Source organism: Silene latifolia, chromosome 1 (assembly GCF_048544455.1).
Source record: "Silene latifolia isolate original U9 population chromosome 1, ASM4854445v1, whole genome shotgun sequence".
NCBI lineage: Eukaryota > Viridiplantae > Streptophyta > Magnoliopsida > Caryophyllales > Caryophyllaceae > Silene > Silene latifolia.
Genome location: NC_133526.1, coordinates 194,925,039 through 194,949,015, shown reverse-complemented (window position 1 = coordinate 194,949,015; position 23,977 = coordinate 194,925,039). Strand labels below are relative to the sequence as shown.

The window sequence follows — 23,977 nt, the reverse complement described above, 5'->3', positions numbered from 1 at the left end:
AATGAAAAGGGTAACATTGTAAACTACGTATGTGAAAGAGTAAAAGGCGTATGTGAAAGAGCAATACCCTAAAAAATAGCCCCTCAGAGGACATGTTTCAAATCTGACTATTCTGAAAAAAATTGGACCCGAGGTGATCCATACCTGAAAAATGAAAATGAATCGATTAGAGGTTATCCAACCCGTAATAACCTGAACTCGGAATAATCCAACAACAATACATTCGATATTCATCCAAACCACAAACCGATCCGACTCAAAATAAATTGTACTCCCTCCGATTCAGATGGGTGGTAACACTTACCTAAAATGGATGAACCACACCAATGGTAACATACCATATTTGGCATGAAAAATAACTAAATTACTCTTATATCCACTAACTATTTACAACTTTAACATCCACTCAACCACTCGGCACTCACCAACTACTTATTTAATCCACCTAAACTCATGTGACCCTAATTAATATTTCCTAATTTACCCCTCACTTTTCCACTTTTTCTTAAATCACTTCTTGCTTATGTTTACATTATCGAAGGGAGTATAATGGTATTGAGTATTGACCCAACCCGAACAATTCATTTGCCGGGTCTAGCCATAATTATTAACTACAGTAGGACTATGTTTTTTCATCATCTTTCCTTTAAAGTACACATTTTAATTTCGCAAAGCAAAATCTGGCGGTTTTAACTTTTATCATTCCTTAATTACACATTTTAATGACAATTGCCCTTTATTTATGATAGTGACCGTTTGATTGTTACTACTTGATTAACATGAACCATAAAATAACTAACGATCAACTTGAAAGATAAATAAAAGATTTATGTGTCTTTATTTAGTGGCTTAAAGCTTAGCTTAGAAAAAATAAAATGGGCAATGTAGGTAATTTGGTGTTTGCGATTAATGGAGAAAGATTTGAAATACCAAGTGTTCATCCTTCAACTACTTTGCTTGAGTTTTTACGTACTCGAACCCGGTTCAAAGGTGTCAAGCTTGGTTGCGGTGAAGGTTAGTGTTATACTGTTATGTTATGTTTGCCTGTTTGGACGTACGTGTATGTGTGAGGTGCATGTCGTTGATAGTTGGGTGGCGGATCCAATATTTGAAGATTGTAATAAATGTTAGAAATAATAATGATTTTTTTTGGTAAATCGAAGCGCACTTAGTCGCATTATAATAGAGGGGAGGGGGATTCGAACCTGAGACCTATTGTCCACAATACCTCCGTCTTAACCACTAGACTAAAACATCTTCGGTTTGAGATAATAATGATAAGATCGATTAACGAGTCGACAATGGCACTCTTGCTAGCTCTCCTTAGATCCGTCACTAGTTTTGACACTTTATTGCAAGGAAAGTTGATGAAATTTCATTCATCCGTTAATTATTTATTGGATTGTATGGTGTGTGAGCATAAACAGTAATTTTTTGTGTAAGGCGGTCTTAGTAAAACATGTAGATCATTGATATATAACTATTAGATAATTACAATTGAATTGTAAAAATAAAATATTCATCAAAAAACATTCATACCGTCCTAAATATAAACCCGTGCAATTTTGCACGGGTTTAAAACTAGTTATAGTTATTCCTATTACGCTCCCTCACTCAAATGCCCATTGGGCTTGAAGAGTGGTTAGTGCACAGTCCCCACAGTCTCCCGTACCGTGTGCTGAAATTCCACTTCGTGGATTCAAACCCGTGACCTATGGTCACACTGGCTCTGATACCATGATAGATGAACCATTTTAACCAAAACCTTAAGGTGATGGTTGAGTCTCAACTATTATAATTATTCCTATTAGTGTGTATGTCTTCGGATGGTTTTACTCTCATTTTGTGTCGGAAAATTTTACATCAGACCAACTCGAGTAGAAATATAAGAAGCTATGTTGATTGAACTCGGCTACAAGTATACAAGTATTGTAATGGCTGTATTTAGCTGTATGTTTTTGCTTGTTTGTAAACAGTATGTAACCCATGTCCGAGTGTGTAGTGTGTGAAGCGAATATAAAGCGAAAAAATGAAGGTTCTATATTCTAAGCTAGAAAGATGAAGAGTTGTGTGAGTTTGGCTGTATAGAATGATATAATCAAGCTGATGTCTCCCTAAGTTGTATGCGCTTCTTAGATTATGAAATAGCAGTTGGTTGACATGATTTTCGACTAATTTTCATTCCGAGTCCTCTATAATCAAGCTGATATCTCCCTATGATGTGCAAAGTACTGATTAATAGGTAGTTCTGTTAATAGCATTAATTGCCATATGCAGGTGGTTGTGGTGCATGTGCTGTGCTACTATCCAAATATGATCCGGTTCATGATCAGGTGGAGGATTACTCTATAAATTCATGCCTGACACTACTTTGCAGCATACACAATTGCGCAATCACTACGACTGAAGGCCTCGGGAATAGCATAGACGGATTTCATGCCATACATCAAAGAATTGCAGGTTTTCATGCTTCTCAGTGCGGCTTTTGTACCCCTGGAATGTGTGTTTCTCTATTTTCTGCCATTCTTAATGCTGATAAGAGTAATCGGCCTGATCCCTCTCCCGGGTTTTCAAAGATTACAGTTTCTGAGGCTGAAAGGGCTATTGCCGGAAATCTCTGTAGATGTACTGGTTATAGACCGATTACAGATGTCTGTAAAAGCTTTGCAAATGATGTGGACATTGAGGATCTGGGATTAAACTCCTTTTGGCAGAAAGAGGACAGTTACGACGTTAAGGTGAAAAAGCTACCATTATATGATCCGAGTTGTCAGAAATCGACATTTCCTAAGTTTTTGAAGGATGAATTGAAGTTTAATCTTCTACTGGATTCGGGGAGATTTTCTTGGTATAGCCCTTCTACCATTAAGGAACTCCAAAGCATTCTGCAGTCAGTTAAGACCAATGAAGTGGACCGTGTGAAAATAGTCGTCAGTAATACGGGTTCAGGTTACTATAAGGAACTAGCAGACTATGATACATATATAGATTTGAAGAACATTCATGAACTCTCGATAGTTAAGAAGGACTCTACTGGTGTCATTTTCGGTTCAGTTGTTTCTATTTCGAAAGCCATTGCAGAACTGAAGGAAGATAGCCAGGATAGTTTGGTTTTGAGTAAAATTGCCAACCATTTCGAGAAAATTGCGTCTAGATCCATCAGAAATTCAGCTAGCCTTGGTGGAAATCTAGCTATGGCGCAAAGACGCGGCTTCCCTTCTGATATTGCTACTGTTCTCCTTTCTGTTGATACAACTCTCGACATAATAAGCAGTTCTAAAAGGGAAACCATAACTATGGAAGAATTCTTAGAAAAGCCTCCTTTAGGTTCCAAAGATATAATACTATCCATCAAAATTCCTAATTGCAGTACTAATTCAGGGCTACAATCTAAAATTATGTTTGAAACATATCGAGCTGCGCCTCGTCCTTTGGGTAATGCATTACCTTATTTGAATGCTTCTTTCTTGGCTGAGGTTTCTGAATGTGAATCTTCTGATGGGTATATGATGAACAAGATTCAGTTGTCTTTCGGCTCATATGGAACCAGGCATGCTATTAGGGCTAAGGAGGTTGAGAAGTTTCTAGAAGGAAAAACGCTTGACCGTGAAGTTCTATATGAAGCTATGAAGTTGGTTCGGGCTAGTATTGTGCCAGAAGATGGCACTTCACATTCATCTTATAGGGTTAGCTTAGCAGAGGCCTTTGTTTTCGAGTTTCTTCATGGGCTGGTTGATACTGGTTTTGAAATTTCCGAATTGGGTTTGAATGGATTTAATGATTTTCAGTCGGGAATTGGAGATGGACTGTTGGAGGATGAAAACAGTCACTCCCAGCCTTTGATGTCACTTGCAAAGCAAGTGATTGTACCTGGCACCGATTATCGTCCTGTGGGGGAACCTGTTTCAAAAACAGGAGCTGCACTACAAGCATCTGGTATGCTTTACGCGTTAATTGTTTCTCTAACTATTATGAATGACCCAATCTGAGACCAAAATTAGACCTGATTTCTTGACCTGAAACCACCCGGTCCAAAAATGAACCGCGTCAAAATGTTTAATCTTCTGCAGGTGAGGCCATCTATGTAGATGATATTCCTTCTCCAAATGACTGTCTCTATGGAGCATTCGTGTACAGCACGAAGCCATTGGCAAGGGTAAAGAGTGTGCAATTCCAATCTAATTCACTTCCAGACGGAGTTCTCGCAGTTATTACTTATAAAGATATCCCTGAAGGAGGGGAGAATCTAGGAAACAAATCACCTTTTGGAAACGAGTCATTATTTGCTGATGAACTCACTAGGTGTGCTGGTGAACTTATCGCATTAGTTGTAAGTCATTCTTCTTGTTATACTCTGATGAGCTCTCTAGGTCTGCTGTGTTTCCTTTTTAACACAAAACGTATACAAGACAGTCTCACATGTAAACTCACTAACCCATATACTTATGTGAGACCGTCTCATACAAGACTGATGGTCTAATTAAAGTCTGTTTTTTCTTTATCTTGATATCAGGTCGCAGATTCACAGAAACATGCAGATATTGCAGCAGAAACTGCAGTAGTCGAGTATGACACAGAAAATTTGGATCCTCCCATTTTAACTGTTGAAGATGCTGTCGAGAGATCTAGCTTTTTCGACATCCCACCTTTTATTTGCCCGAAACCAGTTGGTAACTTTGCTGAGGGTATGGCAGAAGCTGAGCAAACAATTCTCTCGACTGAGGTATCCACGAGTTTAATAAGTTATGCTTTGGCTAAACACAAGACAATCACATAATATTTTTTTTGCTTCAATTAATTTTTAGTTGCATGACTTTCATTTTCGGCCTGTGACTGGCGGCACAAACTGCTCTTGCTGTTTTATTTATTTTTAGATCAGACTTCCGTCACAATACTTCTTCTATATGGAGACACAAACTGCTCTTGCTGTTCCGGATGAAGATAATTGTCTGGTGGTTTATAGTTCTGTTCAGGCTCCACAATTTTTACATACTACCATTGCCGGATGTCTTGGAATCCCTGAACACAAGGTTCGCGTCATTACCAGAAGAGTTGGAGGTGGATTTGGTGGGAAGGCTTATAAAGCTTTGCCTGTAAGCATTTTGCTTCTACCTTGATATTAACTCGCGATTTTTGTATAACAAAATTCTCAAGGAATTTCATGCCTCATAGGTTGCGACAGCTTGTGCACTTGCAGCACACAAGCTTCGTCGTCCTGTTAGGACGTATCTTAACCGCAAAACTGATATGATAAGGGCAGGAGGAAGACATCCAATGAAAATCACTTACAGTGTTGGATTTAAAGCAGATGGGAAGATCACAGCCTTGCATCTTGATTTACTGATTAATGCAGGAATAGCTCCAGATGTTAGCGCTATTATACCGCTTTGCTTCATAGGCGGATTGAAGAAGTATGACTGGGGTGCTTTATCATTTGATATCAAACTATGCAAAACCAACCATCCAAGCAAAACTTCCATGAGAGCTCCTGGTGATATTCAAGGGTCATTTATCGCTGAAGCTATAATAGAAAATGTCGCGTCAGCCCTTTCCATGGATGTTGATGTTGTCAGAATCAGGAACCTGCACACTTACGAAAGCTTAAGCTTGTTTTATGAGAATAGTTATGGAGATGCAGTAGAGTATACATTACCCTTAATTTGGGATAAGCTAGCTTCCTCTTCGAATTTTTACTTAAGAAGGGAGATGGTAGAAAATTTTAACCGCACTCACAAATGGAGTAAAAGAGGAATTTCAAGAATACCCATTTTTCAGGAAGTTACGCTGATGGCAACACCTGGCAAAGTTAGCATTCTCCCTGATGGTTCGATTGTGGTTGAAGTTGGAGGAATTGAGCTTGGACAAGGTCTATGGACAAAGGTTCAGCAAGTGACTGCATTTGGTCTTGGCTTGATACAGTGCGCAGGGTCCGATACCTTGTTAGGTAAGGTACGCGTTATACAAGCAGATACATTAAGCATGATTCAAGGAGGGTTAACATCCGGAAGTACTACTTCAGAGTCTAGCTGTGAAGCTGTTAGGATTTGTTGTGGTTTATTGGTTGAAAGATTATCTGCTGTCAAAGAGAGACTGCAGGGACAAATGGACACTGTCAATTGGGAAACATTGATAGCGGTAACTACTTGTTCATTCAGATATTGTCAAGATAAATTACGACTGTTTTCATTTCATAGTCTTGTCCGACATTTGACCACACACATGTCAGATACTTTAGACCGAGTCTAGGTAAATTGGAAAGGAGATGGCTGAATCAAGTCTTATGATGTTAGTTTTTCATTGCAGGCGGCCATGCATTCAGTGAGTTTGTCTGCAAGTACATACTTTGTGCCTGAGGTTACTTCCAATAAATACTTAAATTATGGAGCTGCTGTCAGTGAGGTAAACTTTCTTTTACTTTTGCGTCTGCAGTTGTGCTTGGCCCTTTCCTTATTCTCCTTCTTATCTTCAGTTTTTTTTTTCGCAGGTAGAGGTAAATCTTCTTACAGGAGAAACCAGTATCTTACGGACTGACATCATTTACGACTGTGGACAGAGTCTAAATCCTGCTGTTGATCTCGGACAGGTTGATTTTCGCTCAAAGTTTACAAAATTCCTACACATACCTGTAAGAAGAATTAACATTTTATTCGTACAGATAGAAGGTTCATTTGTCCAAGGAATCGGGTTTTTCCTGATGGAAGAGTATCTAAGTAATTCTGATGGACTAGTAACTTCTGATAGCACATGGACATACAAAATCCCGACAGTCGATACTATACCTAAACAATTTAATGTCGAGGTGATGAACAGCGGGCACCACCAGAAGCGGATTCTCTCATCCAAATGTAATATGCTCTAAATTCATCTTTCTGTGAATTCCTGTTAATTGCAGCGCCTTCGCTTTACCTTTCTGGGTAGTTCTTTCTATGGTAATAGTTAGTCTTGTATAAGATCGTCTTACTTTGAGACCACAATATCGAATATTTCTCATTTTATCATCAGATTCTCATATGATATGATCTGTGATAAGATTAGAAACTGATCCACTGTGTGTTTCGTTGTTTTGTAGCATCCGGAGAGCCACCACTGCTGTTAGCAGCATCAGTACACTGTGCAGTACGAGCAGCAGTCAAAGACGCTAGGAAGCAGCTCGCTTCTTGGGGTGGGTTAGACGGCCACGAGTCTTTGTTTCAGTTGAGTGTTCCGGCAACCATGCCTGTTGTGAAGGAGCTTTGTGGCTTGAATGTTGTTGAAGCATACTTGAAGAATTCACTCGCTAATCAGGGGCGGAGCCAGGATTTAAAGTCGATAGGGACAAAATATTTTTGCGGGGGTGAATGGGTAATAGTATAAGGTAACCTCAAAAAAGTTTGTAAAATCTTAACTAAAACTTCGAAATTTTCATACGTCAGTTGGGGGGAACATTATGGAGGACAAGATGAAAGTTATCATAAATCATACATTATGGAGGACAAGATGAAAGTAATCATAAATCATTACCCTTATATGTCAAATTTATAATCAAGTCGGTCATTACACAAATAATTAATTCCCTAGTACTTATCTCCCAATTAAAATTGGGTATTTATCCCGAATATTCTATGGATTTCAGGCAAGCCATTAATAATATGGTATGATGAATTATTACATTAAAATTTAAAATCTGAGTTATATTTAAGCTACTTTTGTTTTAGGCTCCTTTAAAGAAAATTAGGACTCGAAACTCAATTAATCTAATATTGACTCATCCCGAACCATACCTCACATGAAATATTACAAATCGATTAAAGTTACTAAACAAAATGAACTCAATCGAAATCGAACTGACACCAAAACTAATATCAACGCGATTGAATTAAACCGATTTAATCTTATCCTCAACCAAATCAATTGGACCATTTACCACAATTACCAGGTCTAATTGTACTTGTCATTCGAAATTCACCCGAATCCTACTTTGAAATCCTAATTAAAGTTACTAACCAAAATGAAAACAATCGAATTCAAAGTGACCCATATCTGAAAATGACCCGATCAGAGTCTACCCCACCCGCCAACTCCTAAAGTAACCTGAACCTCAAATGACTCGACAACTACACATTCGAAATTCACCCGAATAAAAAAATGACCCGTCCTAAAATAAATTATATGGTGCACTTGAGTCACTTAAACCGAACAATCCATTTGCGCGGATGCTTATGAGAAGCCTACTATTTGCATTTTGTGAGAGAGCAATTATCCGTCTACAATTTTAGACGAATAATATCCATCTATAATGAAACGGATGAGACAAAATTTTATCAATTTTATTCAAGTTTCCATGCAATAATGAAATTTTATCAATTTTATCAAGTTTCTATGCATTCTTCTCCTCGGATTAAAAGTCATTGCCTTTCACTCTCCTGATCTCCTCCCCATAAAAAATGATAACCTAACTAGTATAGTTCCCGTGCTACTGCACGGTATTTTTTAGATTTGTTTTATAAAGAAATTTTCTTATTAAATTAATAATTGTATAAATTAACTATACTTGGAGTTTAATGTTATAATGTATGGAGTACTAAATACTGTATAATCTTAGTAAGAGGTAGAAAATGAAAGTTTATTACCATCAAAACACACTTTAAGTTGAGTTATTTTTGTCTGAAACTGTTTTTTACTTTACTGTTAAAAATAACACTATAATGTTATATCGTTATATAATATGACACAAAATAAAATTAAGCAATGTAAGATCTAATTAAAATGCGTATTACCTTATAACGGAAATAGGTAAAAACAGTATACTACTCATTTAAAAAGACAATTTACAAATAATTAACTAATATTTTTTATTTTTATTTTTTATTTTTAATAAAGAAAATAAATAAAAATTTGTTACGTCATTTAGAAAACCATATTTAGAGTCTAACTGATAAAGGATAATACTATAAAAAGAAGATTTGGGTAATTTTAGAGTGTAACTGGTGAAGGATAACATTTATGGAAATGATTGTATACTAATAAATTAGGGATAATAATTGTTTCTTGTAAAATAGGTAAATATAAATGTAATATTGTTTTCATATATAGTTTTGAGAGGTTATTTTTTTAGGCGGGAAAACTACTAAGAGTTTTTATTCTCTTAGTAGTAGGGGGGATTTTCTAGGACAATTGTACAAATCATTCCTCTAAAGTGCACTTTTCAATTCACAACTCAAAATCTAGTGTTTAGTCAAAAAGGAATAAAATCTGGGGTGGTATTTTGACCATTTTCCTACCCACTCAACAAAAAATGACATATGACATTTGACATTTGACCTTTATTTCTGATTGTTACTACATGAACTGACGAGCATGAACTATGAGACAATGATCAACTTGAAAAGTTAAATAAAAGGTGGTTTATCTTTATTTAATTTAGTGGCCTAAAGTTTAATCTTTAAAAAATGGAGAAGATAGGTAATTTAGTGTTTGCGATTAATGGAGAAAGATTTGAGATACCAAGTATTCATCCTTCAAGTACTTTGCTTGAGTTTTTACGTACTCGAACCCGGTTCAAAGGTGTCAAGCTTGGTTGCGGAGAAGGTTAGTGTTATACTATTATGTTATGTTTGGGTACGACATACCATAGATAATTACTCCGTAAGTGACATAACCAAAATTTGAAGTATGCGGTAAATTAAATGTTAGAGATGATGGAGTAAAACAGAGTCCGTTTTTGAAATAATGCTCAAAAATAAAAAAATTGTCGTTTTGGGTCGGTTTTGAAACATTTACCGAAATGGTGTCCACGTAGGCTCGTTTTTGACGAGCCTGTATGGGGCTTAAACACGCCATACGTATTGGCGTGTTTACTTCAAAGAACACGCCATTAGATATGGCGTGTTTAGGCAGTCTAAAATTCTAACCCAAAGTCAGTAGCTGAATAATATAAGCAAAGGAAACACGCCATTACGTATGGCGTGTCTTAAGAAGAAAACACGCCATTAGCTATGGCGTGTTTAAGCAGCACAATTTTTAGCCCCTTTCCAGTAGCTGGTAAAATCTCAAATATTAAACACGCCATACGTAATGGCGTGTCTTCCTCTTGAAACCCGTCATTAGCTATGGCGTGTTCTTCCAGTTTCCTTTTTTTTTTTTTTTCATTGCTGCACAAATTTCCTTCGTCCTCATTTCTTTCCTTTGCCAAAAAAAAAAACCAAACTCAACAATGCTCAACAATGCAAAGGACAACACAAACCATTGCCTATTATAAATAAAAACCGAGTTTACACACCACATAAGCTTCGCACAAGGGGATTAAATTCTAAGTTTTACAACTAAAATGTCAAACAAATTAACCATCTAAAATGTCAAACAAACCATTAATCCTCTAACTATTACATCAAGTCATCAAGTCTTCTTCTTGCTTTTTCCTCGAATGCGACTCCAAAACCCTTTCTTAGGCTCCGGGGTACCTTGTTCATTGACGGGTGACATTGAAGACATGGAAGGCATTGAAGACATGACCGGCATTGAAGACATGGAAGGCATGGAAGACATAGAGTGTCTAGCCGACATGGATGACTTAGAGCGTCTAGCCCTCCTAGTGTATTGAACCAATGGTGCATCGTCATCCACATTCATTGAGTCGAGGGACTCTTGAACCATTGGTGAACTTTCTTCCCTTGGTTCTACGGTTGGTTGAAGGAGATGAGAATAGCCTACATGTTCAAGCGATTGAGAGGGGTAGTCCCGTAGGTGTGAAACCATTGTGCGGAAATGAGGAGGCACCTCAAGAGGCATTTGTCGAAGCTCCTTATCACATGTATTATGGACATTGACGAAACCATGCGCCTAAAACAAAATAAGTAGTATAAGAAAATCACATTTTATGATATATTGGTTAAGAATTTTAAGACAAGTATATTAAGTGTACTTACAAGATATTGTGTGGCTCCAAATGGTGCTTGATAAGTAGCTTGTGGGGGGAAAGGGTTCAAGCGAAGAATAGTGCGATCCCGGTACCAAACCATGTAAGGGTCGTAGTATCTCATTTCAATATCATCCTCTTCACCACGGAACCGAAAATCACCCCTCCTAACCCAATTTGATATGTAGGGTTGATGTTTTTCTATCCAATTCCGTGAAGAGGCACCTCTTTTGTCAACTTTGTGCAAGTTTGGTTCGGTATTAGAGTTTAAAGGGATAAATTGTTTCCACCCAAATTGACGAGCTACCCTATTAGGAAAATGCCACTCAACAATGTCGAAACAAATCATAGGTGCCATCACTGTCCAATTGTCGGAGTCATCATAACAAAACTCGGGCAAAAAAGACAAAATCTGTCGGGTGTAAGGTTGCCATGTAAACTGATCATGTCGCATTGAATCAAAAGCATCCCTATACCCAATTAGTGTGGTCACCCCTTCCGGCCTCTTACGATTCACACTTGCCCACCTACGACCCAATGAGTCAATCCTGATTTGATGTTGAGAACCTAATGGGTTCGGTCCATGATGGGTAGCATTAACGGGTCTCATGAGTGTAGGTCGACCAATACTAATCCTCTCCCATGCCCACAATTGCAATAGAACAAGGGGGCCTCCAATGTCTTTGGACTTCACGTTGCTTGCTCTACATAAATTGCAATATAAAGTAGCAAGTACGGCACTTCCCCAAGAGTAATTATCTAAGTTGGTCAAATCCCTCAACAAAGGCAAATAAACAACTTGAATGTCATTACCACTCTTATCCGGAAACATGATAGTGGCCATTAAGATAAGCAAATATGCCCTCACGTATTGATGTAGAACATCTTCATTTGCATCTTCCGGAAGACCACTAAATTGTTTTAACAACCAACCAATCCTCAAAGAAGCCCCCTTAAGGTCTTCACTACCAGGTGTTTTGCCTAAGAGTTCAGTTATTAACAAGGGCCAATTATAAGCGGTTGGTCCACTAACAATATCCCCTCTAATCCGTAGCCCTAACAACACTTGAACATCTTGCAAGGTCACAGTAGCCTCGCCAATAGTCAAGTGAAATGAATGGGTTTCCGGCCTCCATCGTTTCAAATTGATGTGGTCTTGAGGTACCATGTCACAAACACAAGACTCATCATGAGGACCTTTGTATGTCACAATGATAAAAACTTCAGAATGAAAGTCTTTTTGTGTAGCCCTTAACCGCCAATTACATGGTGTAGGAATCCGGCCACATTTGAAGGTAATAGTATTAGGCTTTGATTCGGCAACTTTGAAAAATTGATTTGCTTTAACACAATATGATGTCACCTCATCGCTAAGTGAAGCTTTGTTTGGGAACACTTGTCCAACCGCAAACTCTTTCCCATGTTCATATCTTACCATATTTTCCCAAGTTTTCCAGCTATTCAATTCATCCTCATCTAATTGATCAATCTTATTAAACTCAACAATGGGAGCACTAGCAAAGACAAGATCATCATCACCATCTTCTTCATTTGCCAACAAATTCTCATCAAGTATTGCCAATTCCTCATCAATCTCATCACCTTCTAAGTTACCATAAAATTCCCCATCATTTACGTCATTAGTTTGAAGTGAAACAAATTGAGCAACATCATCTAGCCTAATACTTGGTGTAGGAGTGACAATTTGACTAGTAGAAACTTCTACAAATATGTCCATTGAAGGAGCATGTGAATGACGAATACTTGCCCATAACGCTTTAAAGGCTCCCTCATTATTAAGGGGAACAATTTTGAAACACCCGGCACTTGGAAATTTCATCATTACCTTCAATTGAGTACCCAAACTTTGAACACCGATTCCCTTATATATCTCTTCAACTAATTCAAGATATGTCATCTTTGTACTAGCTAGAATAAAACATTGATTCCCTCCTCTATAAGTTACACATCCATTTTGCTCCAACACTTCTCCATCCCAATAACAAATAAGAGGAAAATCACAAATTTCCATTCTATAAAAAAAAATTGAACAAATTTAGTATAAATCAACTACCAATAACCTAATTTCCCTAAAATACATACTGATGGGGCATATTCTGCACCCGCTGACCAAGTCAACATATTAAACAAGGTCAAAGATATCCACAAGCAAGTCAACGACTTAGAAAGCCTAACCGATGCAACCCGACGGCCTGTCACCTATGTCCCGGCCACGGCGGCTAGCCAGCCGGGGCACACATCCGCGAACTCATATCCAAGACCCCTCGGCGGTGAGTCAACAGGGCCCGCCGGCCTGCCATGGGTCCCTCGGCCGAGGGCAGATCAGTCTTTCCACCTGCTAGCCACTTGGCCACTTGGCCACTACGTGACAAAAGGTGAAAGTCTATAAATACTCCTCAACCTTCATTGAGGAAAGGACCGGAATAATCCACAATTTAACCTAAGAATCACTATTCATCTGGTAATATCTTCCTTATCTCTCTACAATACGTACTTCGCCAAGTAACAACAACTTATCTCTCTAAGTTTACTGACTTGAGCGTCGGAGTGAGTTCGCTCGGTCCAAAGCCGAGCCCTCAGTTTGTTCATCGTTTCAGGAGACCGCAAGGAGGATCCAACTAAAGACGTCATTCTACAAGCACGGGTGGTAACGTATAACTGCTCTGAAATTACACCCGGAACACATACCTAAACAACAATTAAAAATCATAAATCGTTCATCCTACCTAATTAGGGTTTCGAAAATTTGGGGTTTTTTTTAAACAACCTTAAATTAACACATATAAGTTGTAGATCTAGGCACAAAACAACATAATTACCAACAATGAAGACAAAATAAGCTAAATCTACATTCAAAAGATGAAATTAAATAAGTTAAAAGAATTAGATTACCTTACTAATTAGGTAGAATGTATTTGAAAAGCAAAAACCCAATATAATGCCGGAGACACGCCGGAGATTCGCCGGAGATGAGTGTGAGGTGAAGAAATAAGAAGGGGAGTGAGGTTTGTTGTATCGCACTTGAGCAGTTTGAGAGGCGGAGATGGTGAATGGTGTGTGTTTTGTGGTAGAAAGTGATGGGGAAAAGAAAGTTGTTAAAAAAAAAAGATTCTCTTTAAACACGCCATACGTATTGGCGGGTTTCTTTGAGAAGACACGCCATACGTAATGGCGGGTTCTCTTTCTTTCCAAAAACACAGCCACTGCACTTGGGCTGAAAAATAGAGCTGCTAAAACACGCCATACGTAATGGCGTGTTTATGTCAAAAGACACGTCATTCGTAATGGCGTGTTCCCTTTGTTTCCTTATGTTGCTACTGACTTGTGGTTTTAATTTTGGACTGCCTAAACACGCCATATGTAATGGCGTGTTCTCTCAATTAAACATGCCAATACGTATGACGTGTTTAAACCCCATACAGGCTCGTAAAAAACGAGCCTACGTGGACACCATTTCGATAATTATTTTCAAAACCGACCAAAAACGACAATTCTTTTATTTTTGAGCATTATTTCAAAAACGGACTCAGTAAAACATTAACTTTAATTTTTAGAAAGTCAATCGTGTCACTTTTGCGTGGTAATGTTTTTTTTTTTGGGTGTAAACGGGATGTTCACCGTCGGTAACAATGTATAATTCCCTCGTCACGGGTGCTTTCACGAAGAGGTAAACGGTTGGCTAAAGAATTTGCTCTATTCCCATGGGCAGGGCCCTGACCTGGGATGGAGTGAGCAACCACTACACCAAACCCATTTTGTTTACCGGATTAAAATACCCCTCACCAAAAATTAAAAAGGTAAATAAATAATCGGGAAGATTCGGGATAAAGGGAAGGGTGTTGCTCTTTCATGTACACGATTTACTTAATCCTGTATAATTGTATATGATTACCCATTGTACCTTCTCATTTCAACTTCCCTCTTTTTCAATTTTCTAACTATTTGAAATCTCTCCTTTTTACTCCCTCCCACCACCTCCCAACAACCACCCCTCCTACACTGTGCTGCCACCCCTTCACCATTGACACCGTTCCTAACAACGAACTTAGGGCTTCTTAAATCACCATTGAAATTATACGAATCCTTTGATAACAAATGAAGGCCTCCTCAAATTGACTGGCATTTTTGTTCAATTCGCGCGAATAAATTGACAGGCATTTTGTGCAATTTGTGAATGGTCAACCTTCAAATGGTAGACATCAGGTTTCACAAAACGAGATCAGAATGCTAAAAATTCAAAGTAACCTTGTTCTTTAATCTTTTTAGTTGTTTCTCGTATTCATGAAACTCAAATGAGTGCGTTTGTAACGACGCCATAATCCTATTTGTATAAATTACTCTAATTTAGTTGTATGTAATTAATTTGATACTATAATTGAATGCCTAATTGATGAATCGAATTATTACCCGATTATGTGAGAATTAAGATGTACAATTGTTTAATTTGCTGAAAATTTGATTAATTTTTTAGAGGAAGACAAAAGGAGAGAACTTTTTTGGTCGGTGTAGGAAAAGGGTAGTTAATGGAAAAGTTATGGAAAAATGTACATAATAGAGTAAAACTTGTACATGAAAGAGCAAGAATGAAAGAGAAATAAGATCGGTATTACTTTTTCACATACCCTTTTACTCTTTCACATATGTAGTTTACAATATTACCCTTCTGATTTCTACATTCCTTTACCCAATCAAATCACCACCATCCATCTCCATTAACCACCACACACCTCCATTAACCATCACCTTGCCGGAAACCCGTCACTCCGGCCGACCTCACATCTGCCGAACCCACGCCAGACAGAAGAAAGGACCACCAACAAGTCCACAAGTATGTCTTCATCAAAGATTAATAAAGCTCGAAAGCTGTTATGACCAATTTGATTCCATAAAAACTACTAGTATGTCAATACATGCATGTCATTTATCCTTTTGAATGACCGGCTGTACATCTCGGTTGCTGTTTGACATAGAGAGAGTACAAACATCAAAGAATAGAAACGTACTACAACATTTTCATTCGATAATCTAAAATTTTCAGAACTTTTAGTGTGATTAATTTTAGGACAAAATAATTAATAAACAAGTTTTTAATAATTGCTAAATAAATTAGTATTACTTCATTAATTGAAGAATTTGGAGAATTGTAATTCATTGTTCAAGTTTTAGAAGAATTAGGTTTTAATTTTAGGGAAAATGGTATATAAAAAAACCTAATTTGTTTAGATTTAGGAAAAGGGTAGAGTAGGAAAACTTTATGAAAAAAACGTTTGTTAAAGAGTAAAATCCGTATATGAAAGAGCAAAGCCTAAACATCCTCCCATGCCCTACATGCTAAATCCCGCACACAATTTTACCAAATCCCGCACATTTTGCCGCCTTATTCCGAATATACCCTCCCATTTCTCAGGTCCACCAAGAGAGGGACAAATCAAAAACCGAATTAAAAAATACAAAAATTCCCAAATCGACGGACCATCAAGCCCCACCTGGAAACTGAACCGACTTCAGCGACGGAAGGTTGATGGCGATGTGGTTGATGACCGTTCGTGGGTATCTCTGGCAAAGATAATCACTCGCTATTTCCGTTCGTGGTCTGATTTTACAATTGTAAACTATCACATCATGGTTTTGCAGAATTGTCAAACATGTTTTCCACTTTCTCTAGCACTTGATTTGTTCACTCAAAGTTGTTAAACAAACAATTATTCATGTTCTAATTGTTCGTAATTAATTAGGTTTGTAAATTGTAATCCATCATAAATTCAAACCCTAATTGTAAAAAAAATCCCTTTTTTTCTAAAATAGAACATTAATTAGATCGATTAAAAGATAGGTTTATTAATAAAATTGTTGATGAAACGAAGAAATTACCGGTGATCTCTACAAATTATGATCCATAATTGTTGAGCTATTGCCGAATTGGTTAGATTTTGAGAGAGAGAATGGAGATAACTCTATTCAATTCTTTTTTTTTTTAAGATGAAGGGTAGTTATGGAATTTAGGGGCAAAATGTGTGGGATAAAGTAATTTTGTCTGCGAGATTAACTAGCCATGATTTAGTGAGGGTTCTAGTTAATAGGAAATAAATATAATTGTTGGACCTCAATCATCACCTTAAGATTTTGGTTGAGATGGTTCATCTATCAATATTATGTCTTTGATGGATGGTTTTACGCCAATTTAGTGTAAAAACCGTTTTACCCTAGACCAAGACGAGCACAAATATTTGCGGATTCTGTGAACAATGTTTAATTAGTTTTCGTCTAAGCTTTGTTGCTTGGACTCGGTTACAAGTGTATAAGTGTTGTATTTAGCAAAAATTCTATGTTTTGGCTTGATTGGATTATAAAGAGTATGTAACCATGTCCGAATGTCTCGTGTATAAAGCGAAAAAATGAATGTTCAAAGCTGTTAAGACGAAGAGTCCTCTATGGAACTAGCCTATCCGGGTTTTCAACATGAGAGAGGTTGAGAACATCTGATCCATTTACTTTTTTTATAGACGGAGGTTTTAGGCGTTGCTATACTGTTCTTTATTGCTGTTGTTATGATGACAATATACACATACAGTAGTTCTGTGCGGACTGCAAACCGTGATAATGATGAATATCCATATTATGGATTTTTGTACAAGACAATGAATTAGAGATCACTTCAGCCGTTAGTATATATCCGTCATTGGCGAAATTAGTCATTCTGAAATTTACTTGTATATCAAGTTTGGCAGTGTTTGTGTTCGGTTTATTACCAGTACTGGTAAGTACATGTGCTGACTACTTTGGATGACTAGCTTTATGCAAAATAGTTTGTGTTAATTAGCTATGAATACTAAGTAAGATGGTGCAGAGAACTAATTAATAGCTAATTCTGTTTCTTACAAATTGCAGGTGGCTGTGGTGCATGTGCTGTGCTACTATCCAAATATGATCCGATTCATGATCAGGTGGAGGATTACTCTATAAATTCATGCCTGACACTACTCTGCAGCATACACAATTGCGCAATCACTACGACTGAAGGCCTCGGGAATAGCAAAGATGGATTTCATGCAATACACCAAAGACTTGCAGGTTTTCACGCCTCTCAGTGCGGCTTTTGTACCCCTGGAATGTGTGTTTCTCTATTTTCTGCCATCCTTAATGCTGATAAGAGTGATCGGCCTAATCCCACTCCCGGGTTTTCAAAGATTACAGTTTCTGAAGCTGAAACGGCTATTGCAGGAAATCTCTGTAGATGTACTGGTTATAGACCGATTACAGATGTCTGTAAAAGCTTTGCAAATGATGTGGACATTGAGGATCTGGGATTAAACTCCTTTTGGCAGAAAGAAGACAGTTACGACGTTAAGGTGAAAAAGCTGCCATTATATGATCCAAATTGTCAGAAATCGACATTTCCTAAGTTTCTGAAGGATGAATTGAAGTTTAATCTTCTGCTGAATTCAGGGAGATTTTCTTGGTATAACCCTTCTACCATTGAGGAACTCCAAAGCATTCTGCAGTCACTTAAGAGCTATGAAGTGGACCGTGTGAAAATAGTCGTTAGCAATACGGGATCAGGTTACTATAAGGAACTGGCAGACTATGACACATATATAGATCTGAAGAGCATTCATGAGCTCTCAATAATTAAGAAGGATTCTACCGGTGTCATATTTGGGTCAGTGGTTTCAATCTCGAAAGCCATTATAGAACTGAAGGAAGGTAGCCAAAATAATTTGGTTTTAAGTAAAATTGCCAACCATTTCGAGAAAATTGCTTCTAGATCCATCAGAAATTCAGCTAGCCTTGGTGGAAATCTAGCTATGGCGCAAAGATGCGGCTTCCCTTCTGATATTGCTACTGTTCTCCTTTCTGTTGATACAACTCTCGACATAATAAGCAGTTCTAAAAGGGAAACCATAACTGTGGAAGAATTCCTAGGAAGGCCTCCTTTAGATTACCGAGATATAATATTAAATATCAAGATTCCGATATGTAGGGCTACTTATTCAGGGCTACAATCTAAAGTTATGTTTGAAACATATCGAGCTGCGCCACGTCCTTTGGGTAATGCATTACCTTATTTGAATGGCTCTTTCTTGGCTGAAGTTTCTGAATGTGAATCTTCTGATGGATTTATGATGAACAAGATTCAGCTGGCTTTCGGATCTTATGGAACCAGGCACGCTATAAGGGCTAAGGAGGTTGAGAAATTTCTAGAAGGAAGAACGCTTGACCGTGAAGTTCTGTATGAAGCTATGAAACTGGTTAAGGCTAGTATTGTGCCTGAAGATGGCACTTCGCATTCTTTTTATAGGGTTAGCTTAGCAGAGGCCTTTGTTTTCGAGTTCCTTCATGGGTTGGTTGATACTGGTTTTGAAATTTCCGAATTAGGTTTGAATGGATTTAATGATTCTCAGTCAGGAATGGAAGATGAAAACAGTCACTCCCAGCCTTTGTTGTCACTTGCAAAGCAAGTGATTGTGCCTGGCACCGATTATCGGCCTGTGGGGGAACCTGTTTCAAAAACAGGAGCTGCACTACAAGCATCCGGTATGCTTTACGCGTTAATTGTTTCTGTAACTATCCAGAATGACCTGATCTGAATAACGATCTGAGACCAAAATTAGATCTGAACAACATAAACAGAAACCTGATTTCTTGACCTGAAACCACCCAGTCCAAAAATGAACCGCGTCAAAATGTTTAATTTTCTGCAGGTGAGGCCATCTATGTCGATGATATTCCTTCTCCAAAGGACTGTCTCTATGGAGCATTCGTGTACAGCACAAAGCCATTAGCAAGGGTAAAGGGTGTTCATTTCCAATCTAAATCACTTCCAGATGGAGTTCTCGCGCTTCTTACCTATAAAGATATCCCAGATGGAGGAGAGAATCTAGGAGCCAAATCAGCTTTTGGGAAGGAGTTTTTATTTGCTGATGAACTAACTAGATGGGCTGGTGAACTTATCGCATTTGTTGTAAGTCATTCTTCCTGTTATACTTATACTCTGATGATCTCTCTAGGTCTGCTGTGTTCCCTTTTAACACAAAACGTATACGAGACACTCTCACATGTGAACTCACCTACCCATATACTTACGTGAGACCGTCTCATACAAGACTAATGGTCTACTTTAAAGTCTTTTTAAGTGTTTTTTTTCCCCCCTTGATATCAGGTTGCAGATTCACAGAAACATGCAGATATTGCAGCAGAAACTGCAGTAGTCGAGTATGACACAGAAAATTTGGATCCTCCCATTTTAACTGTCGAAGATGCTATTGAGAGATCTAGCTTTTTCGACATCCCACCTTTCATCTGCCCGACACCAGTTGGCAACTTTGATGAGGGTATGGCAAAAGCTGAGCAGAAAATTCTCTCTACTGAGGTACAAATGAAATTAATGAATTATTTTATCTGTAATCTGTAATTAATCATCAGTACATTTAATGTAACTTTTTTTTTTTTTTTTTTGCATGACTTTCATTTTAGGTATGTGACTGGCTGAATGAAGGTGCTATATCGACTTTGTAATGAATTCCTGTTTGTATTATTTTTTAGATCCGACTTCCATCACAATACTTCTTCTATATGGAGACACAAACTGGTCTTGCTGTTCCGGATGAAGATAATTGTCTGGTGGTTTATAGTTCTGTTCAGCATCCACAACTTTTACATACTACCATTGCCGGATGTCTTGGAATCCCTGAACACAATGTCCGCGTCATTACCAGAAGGGTTGGAGGTGGATTTGGTGGGAAGGCTTATAAAGCTTTTCCTGTAAGCATTTTGCCTCTACCTCGATAGTTAATTTCGCGATTTTTATTTAGAAACTGATATGGTGCACCAGTAGCGTTCGTGAAATGTAATTCTCAAAACAATTTCATAACTTGCAGGTTACGACAGCTTGTGCACTGGCGGCACACAAGCTTGGTCGTCCTGTTCGTACGTATCTCAACCGCAGAACTGATATGATAAGGGCAGGAGGAAGACATCCAATGAAAATCACTTACAGTGTGGGATTCAAAGTGGATGGGAAGATCACAGCTTTGCATCTTGATTTACTTATTAATGCAGGAATAGCTGCAGATGTTAGCGCAACTATGCAAAACCAATAATCCAAGCAAAACTGCCATGAGAGCTCCTGGTGATGTTCAAGGGTCATTTATCGCTGAAGCCATAATTGAAAATGTCGCTTCTATCCTTTCCATTGATGTTGATGTTGTCAGAATCAGGAACCTGCATACTTATGACAGCTTAAGCTTGTTTTATGAAAATAGTTATGGAGAGCCAGGAGAATATACATTACCCTTAATTTGGGATAAGCTAGCTTCTTCTTCGAATTTTTACTTAAGAAGGGAGATGGTAGAAAGTTTTAACCGCGCTCACAAATGGAGTAAAAGGGGAATTTCAAGAATACCCATTTTTCAGGAAGTTAAGCTGAGAGCAGCACCAGGCAAAGTTAGCATTCTCCCTGATGGTTCGATTGTGGTCGAAGTTGGAGGAATTGAGCTTGGACAAGGTCTATGGACAAAGGTTCAGCAAGTGACGGCATTTGGTCTTGGTTTGATTCAGTGCCCAGGGTCTGAATCCTTGTTGGGTAAGGTACGCGTTATACAAGCGGATACATTAAGCATGATTCAAGGCGGTTTAACGGCTGGAAGTACTACTTCAGAGTCTAGCTGTGAAGCTGTTAGGATTTGCTGTGGTTTATTAGTTGACAGATTATCGGGTGTCAGAGACCGACTGCAGGGACAAATGCAGACTGTCAACTGGGAAACATTGATTGCTCAGGTAACTACTTGTTTTATGCCTTTCTTAGATGTTATTGAGCTTGGACTTGTGTTGCTATCTTGTAAGATATTGTGCTCTTATCTGGCCTTTATGTGCGGATGTTAGCTAGTTCAGCTGATACATCTTTCAATAGTAGTACATAATGATATGGAATTTAAACCCGCTACCATAAAAGCTATCCCTAGGGCTCCCTTTAGGTTGTCTGGCTACTGCATTATGGTATACAGTCATTGATTGAGCCTCAACTTTGAGCGTAGGCTTATCGTTGAGACAGTTCTTTCACATAACATCATGACAAACTATGACCATTTTCATTACTAGTCGTGTCCGACACTTGAACGCACACATGGATACTTTTGGACTGAACCTAAGTAAATTGGTAAGGAGATGGCTGAATCAAATCTTATGATGTACATTTCTCATTGCAGGCGGCCATGCAATCAGTGAACTTGTCTGCAAGTACTTACTATGTTCCTGAATTTACTTCCATGAAATACTTAAATTATGGAGCTGCTGTCAGTGAGGTAAACTTTCTTTTACTTTTGCGTCTGCAGTTGTGCATGTCCCTTTCCTTTCACCTCCTGTTTTTACAGTGCTGTTTTTGCAGGTGGAGGTAAATCTTCTTACAGGAGAAACCAGTATCTTACGGACTGACATCATTTACGACTGTGGACAGAGTCTGAATCCTGCTGTTGATCTCGGACAGGTTGATTTTAGCTGCAAATTTTCAAAATGCCTACACATTCCTGTATTTAACATGTAATTAGCATTTAATTTGTACAGATAGAAGGTTCATTTGTGCAAGGAATCGGGTTTTTCCTGATGGAAGAGTATCTAAGTAATCCTGAAGGACTAGTAACTTCTGATAGCACATGGACATACAAAATCCCAACAGTCGATACTATACCTAAACAATTTAATGTCGAGGTGATGAACAGCGAGCACCACCAGAAGCGGATTCTCTCATCCAAAGGTATATCTATGATGATCTTCCTGTGAACGTCCCGTTCATTCCAACAATCCAACGTCTTGGCTTTACGTTTCTGGGGTATTTGATTTCTTTATACAGTAACTGTAAGTCTTGTATAAGACTGTCGTGCTGCGCGACCTTGAGTATCTGATAGTTCTCATTTGGTTACCACAAATTATTACAGTATATGATATGGTCAGTGATCAGATTATTAGTTTATTAAGACATTCTTGAACTGACTCACTACCTGTTTCGTTGTTTTGTAGCATCCGGAGAGCCACCACTGCTGTTAGCAGCATCAGTACACTGTGCAGTACAGGCAGCAGTCAAAGATGCTAGGAAGCAGCTTGCTTCTTGGGGTGGCTTAGACGGTCACGAGTCATTGTTTCAGCTGAGTGTTCCGGCAACCATGCCGGTTGTGAAGGAGCTTTGTGGCTTCAATATTGTTGAAGCATACTTGACAAGCTCACTTATCAGTTAATTCGTCGTGAGTTACTCCGTACTTGGTCACTTGATATAAATTCTGCAGTTGATGCATTATTCTGCATCTTATCACAGTACAAAAAAAAATGTGAATCGCTTTTTAAAATAATGCTTAAAAATTACTACTACCATTTTAATTTGCAATAAAACTTATATTTCTCGGAGTGTTGCCCACCTAAGACCGCAATACCAAAACCTAAGACAAAATCTACCCCAATCATCCATACCAAATTACCAACCAATCAATCAATCAATACTATATATACTTCCTCCATTCAACTCCACCCTAACACTTTACTTTTTCACGTTTATCAACTTTGTTTTACACGGTAAATATCATTAACTACGTATTTGCAAAAATTATAAAAGATATATTTTTAATGTATTCGTAAAGACGAATCAAACAAGTTCGCACATAAATATATTTTCACTTATGTATTGAGAGAAAATTGAAAATGAACATTTACTTATAAATAGTGTAGAAAATTGAAATTAGTAGAGTAGAGTTGAATGGAGGAACTATATAATCCGGAAACTATAAGACTTAGGTTTCGATTGTGAATGAATTGTATTATTTACGAAGGATGATACATGTATTTATATGAATTACAATGAGGAGAGCTTAACCTAATTCTAGAAATATGGAAAATATATACTTGCTAAAAGTACAATATTTACTTAATCTTTTGCCTTGGAGAATAAGGTAGAATCTTGAGCGATGATTTTTTCCTTAGTTGAGTCGATATGGTTAATACGCCCCCCTCAAGATGGACGTCCTGGGAAGGAGGCCAATCTTGCCACGTAATTCTTGAAAATGACTTTTGGACAGAGGC

The 23,977-nt window shown here is 38.0% G+C and overlaps 1 protein-coding gene and 1 pseudogene across 1 annotated transcript; both read left to right on the top strand.

The window, feature by feature from the left end:
- Window positions 1-782: 782 nt before the first annotated feature.
- On the top strand, window positions 783-7,511 carry LOC141615067 (abscisic-aldehyde oxidase-like). Its single transcript, XM_074433638.1, has 10 exons — window positions 783-1,014; window positions 2,278-3,936; window positions 4,071-4,330; window positions 4,514-4,723; window positions 4,875-5,093; window positions 5,173-6,135; window positions 6,304-6,399; window positions 6,485-6,583; window positions 6,656-6,845; window positions 7,070-7,511. The coding sequence occupies exons 1-10, from the start codon at window positions 876-878 to the stop codon at window positions 7,351-7,353; spliced, it is 4,119 nt and encodes a 1,372-aa protein (XP_074289739.1). The 5' UTR covers window positions 783-875; the 3' UTR covers window positions 7,354-7,511.
- Window positions 7,512-9,425: 1,914 nt separating this feature from the next.
- On the top strand, window positions 9,426-23,231 carry LOC141615055 (abscisic-aldehyde oxidase-like; annotated as a pseudogene).
- The last annotated feature ends 746 nt before the right edge of the window (window positions 23,232-23,977 follow it).

Coding starts and splice junctions, on each gene's coding strand:
- LOC141615067 (XM_074433638.1), top strand. CDS start 876: ATGGGCAATGTAGGTAATTTGGTGTTTGCGATTAATGGAGAAAGATTT. Junction 3,937..4,070: donor AGCTGCACTACAAGCATCTG/GTATGCTTTACG, acceptor AATCTTCTGCAG/GTGAGGCCATCTATGTAGAT. Junction 6,584..6,655: donor CTGCTGTTGATCTCGGACAG/GTTGATTTTCGC, acceptor TTATTCGTACAG/ATAGAAGGTTCATTTGTCCA.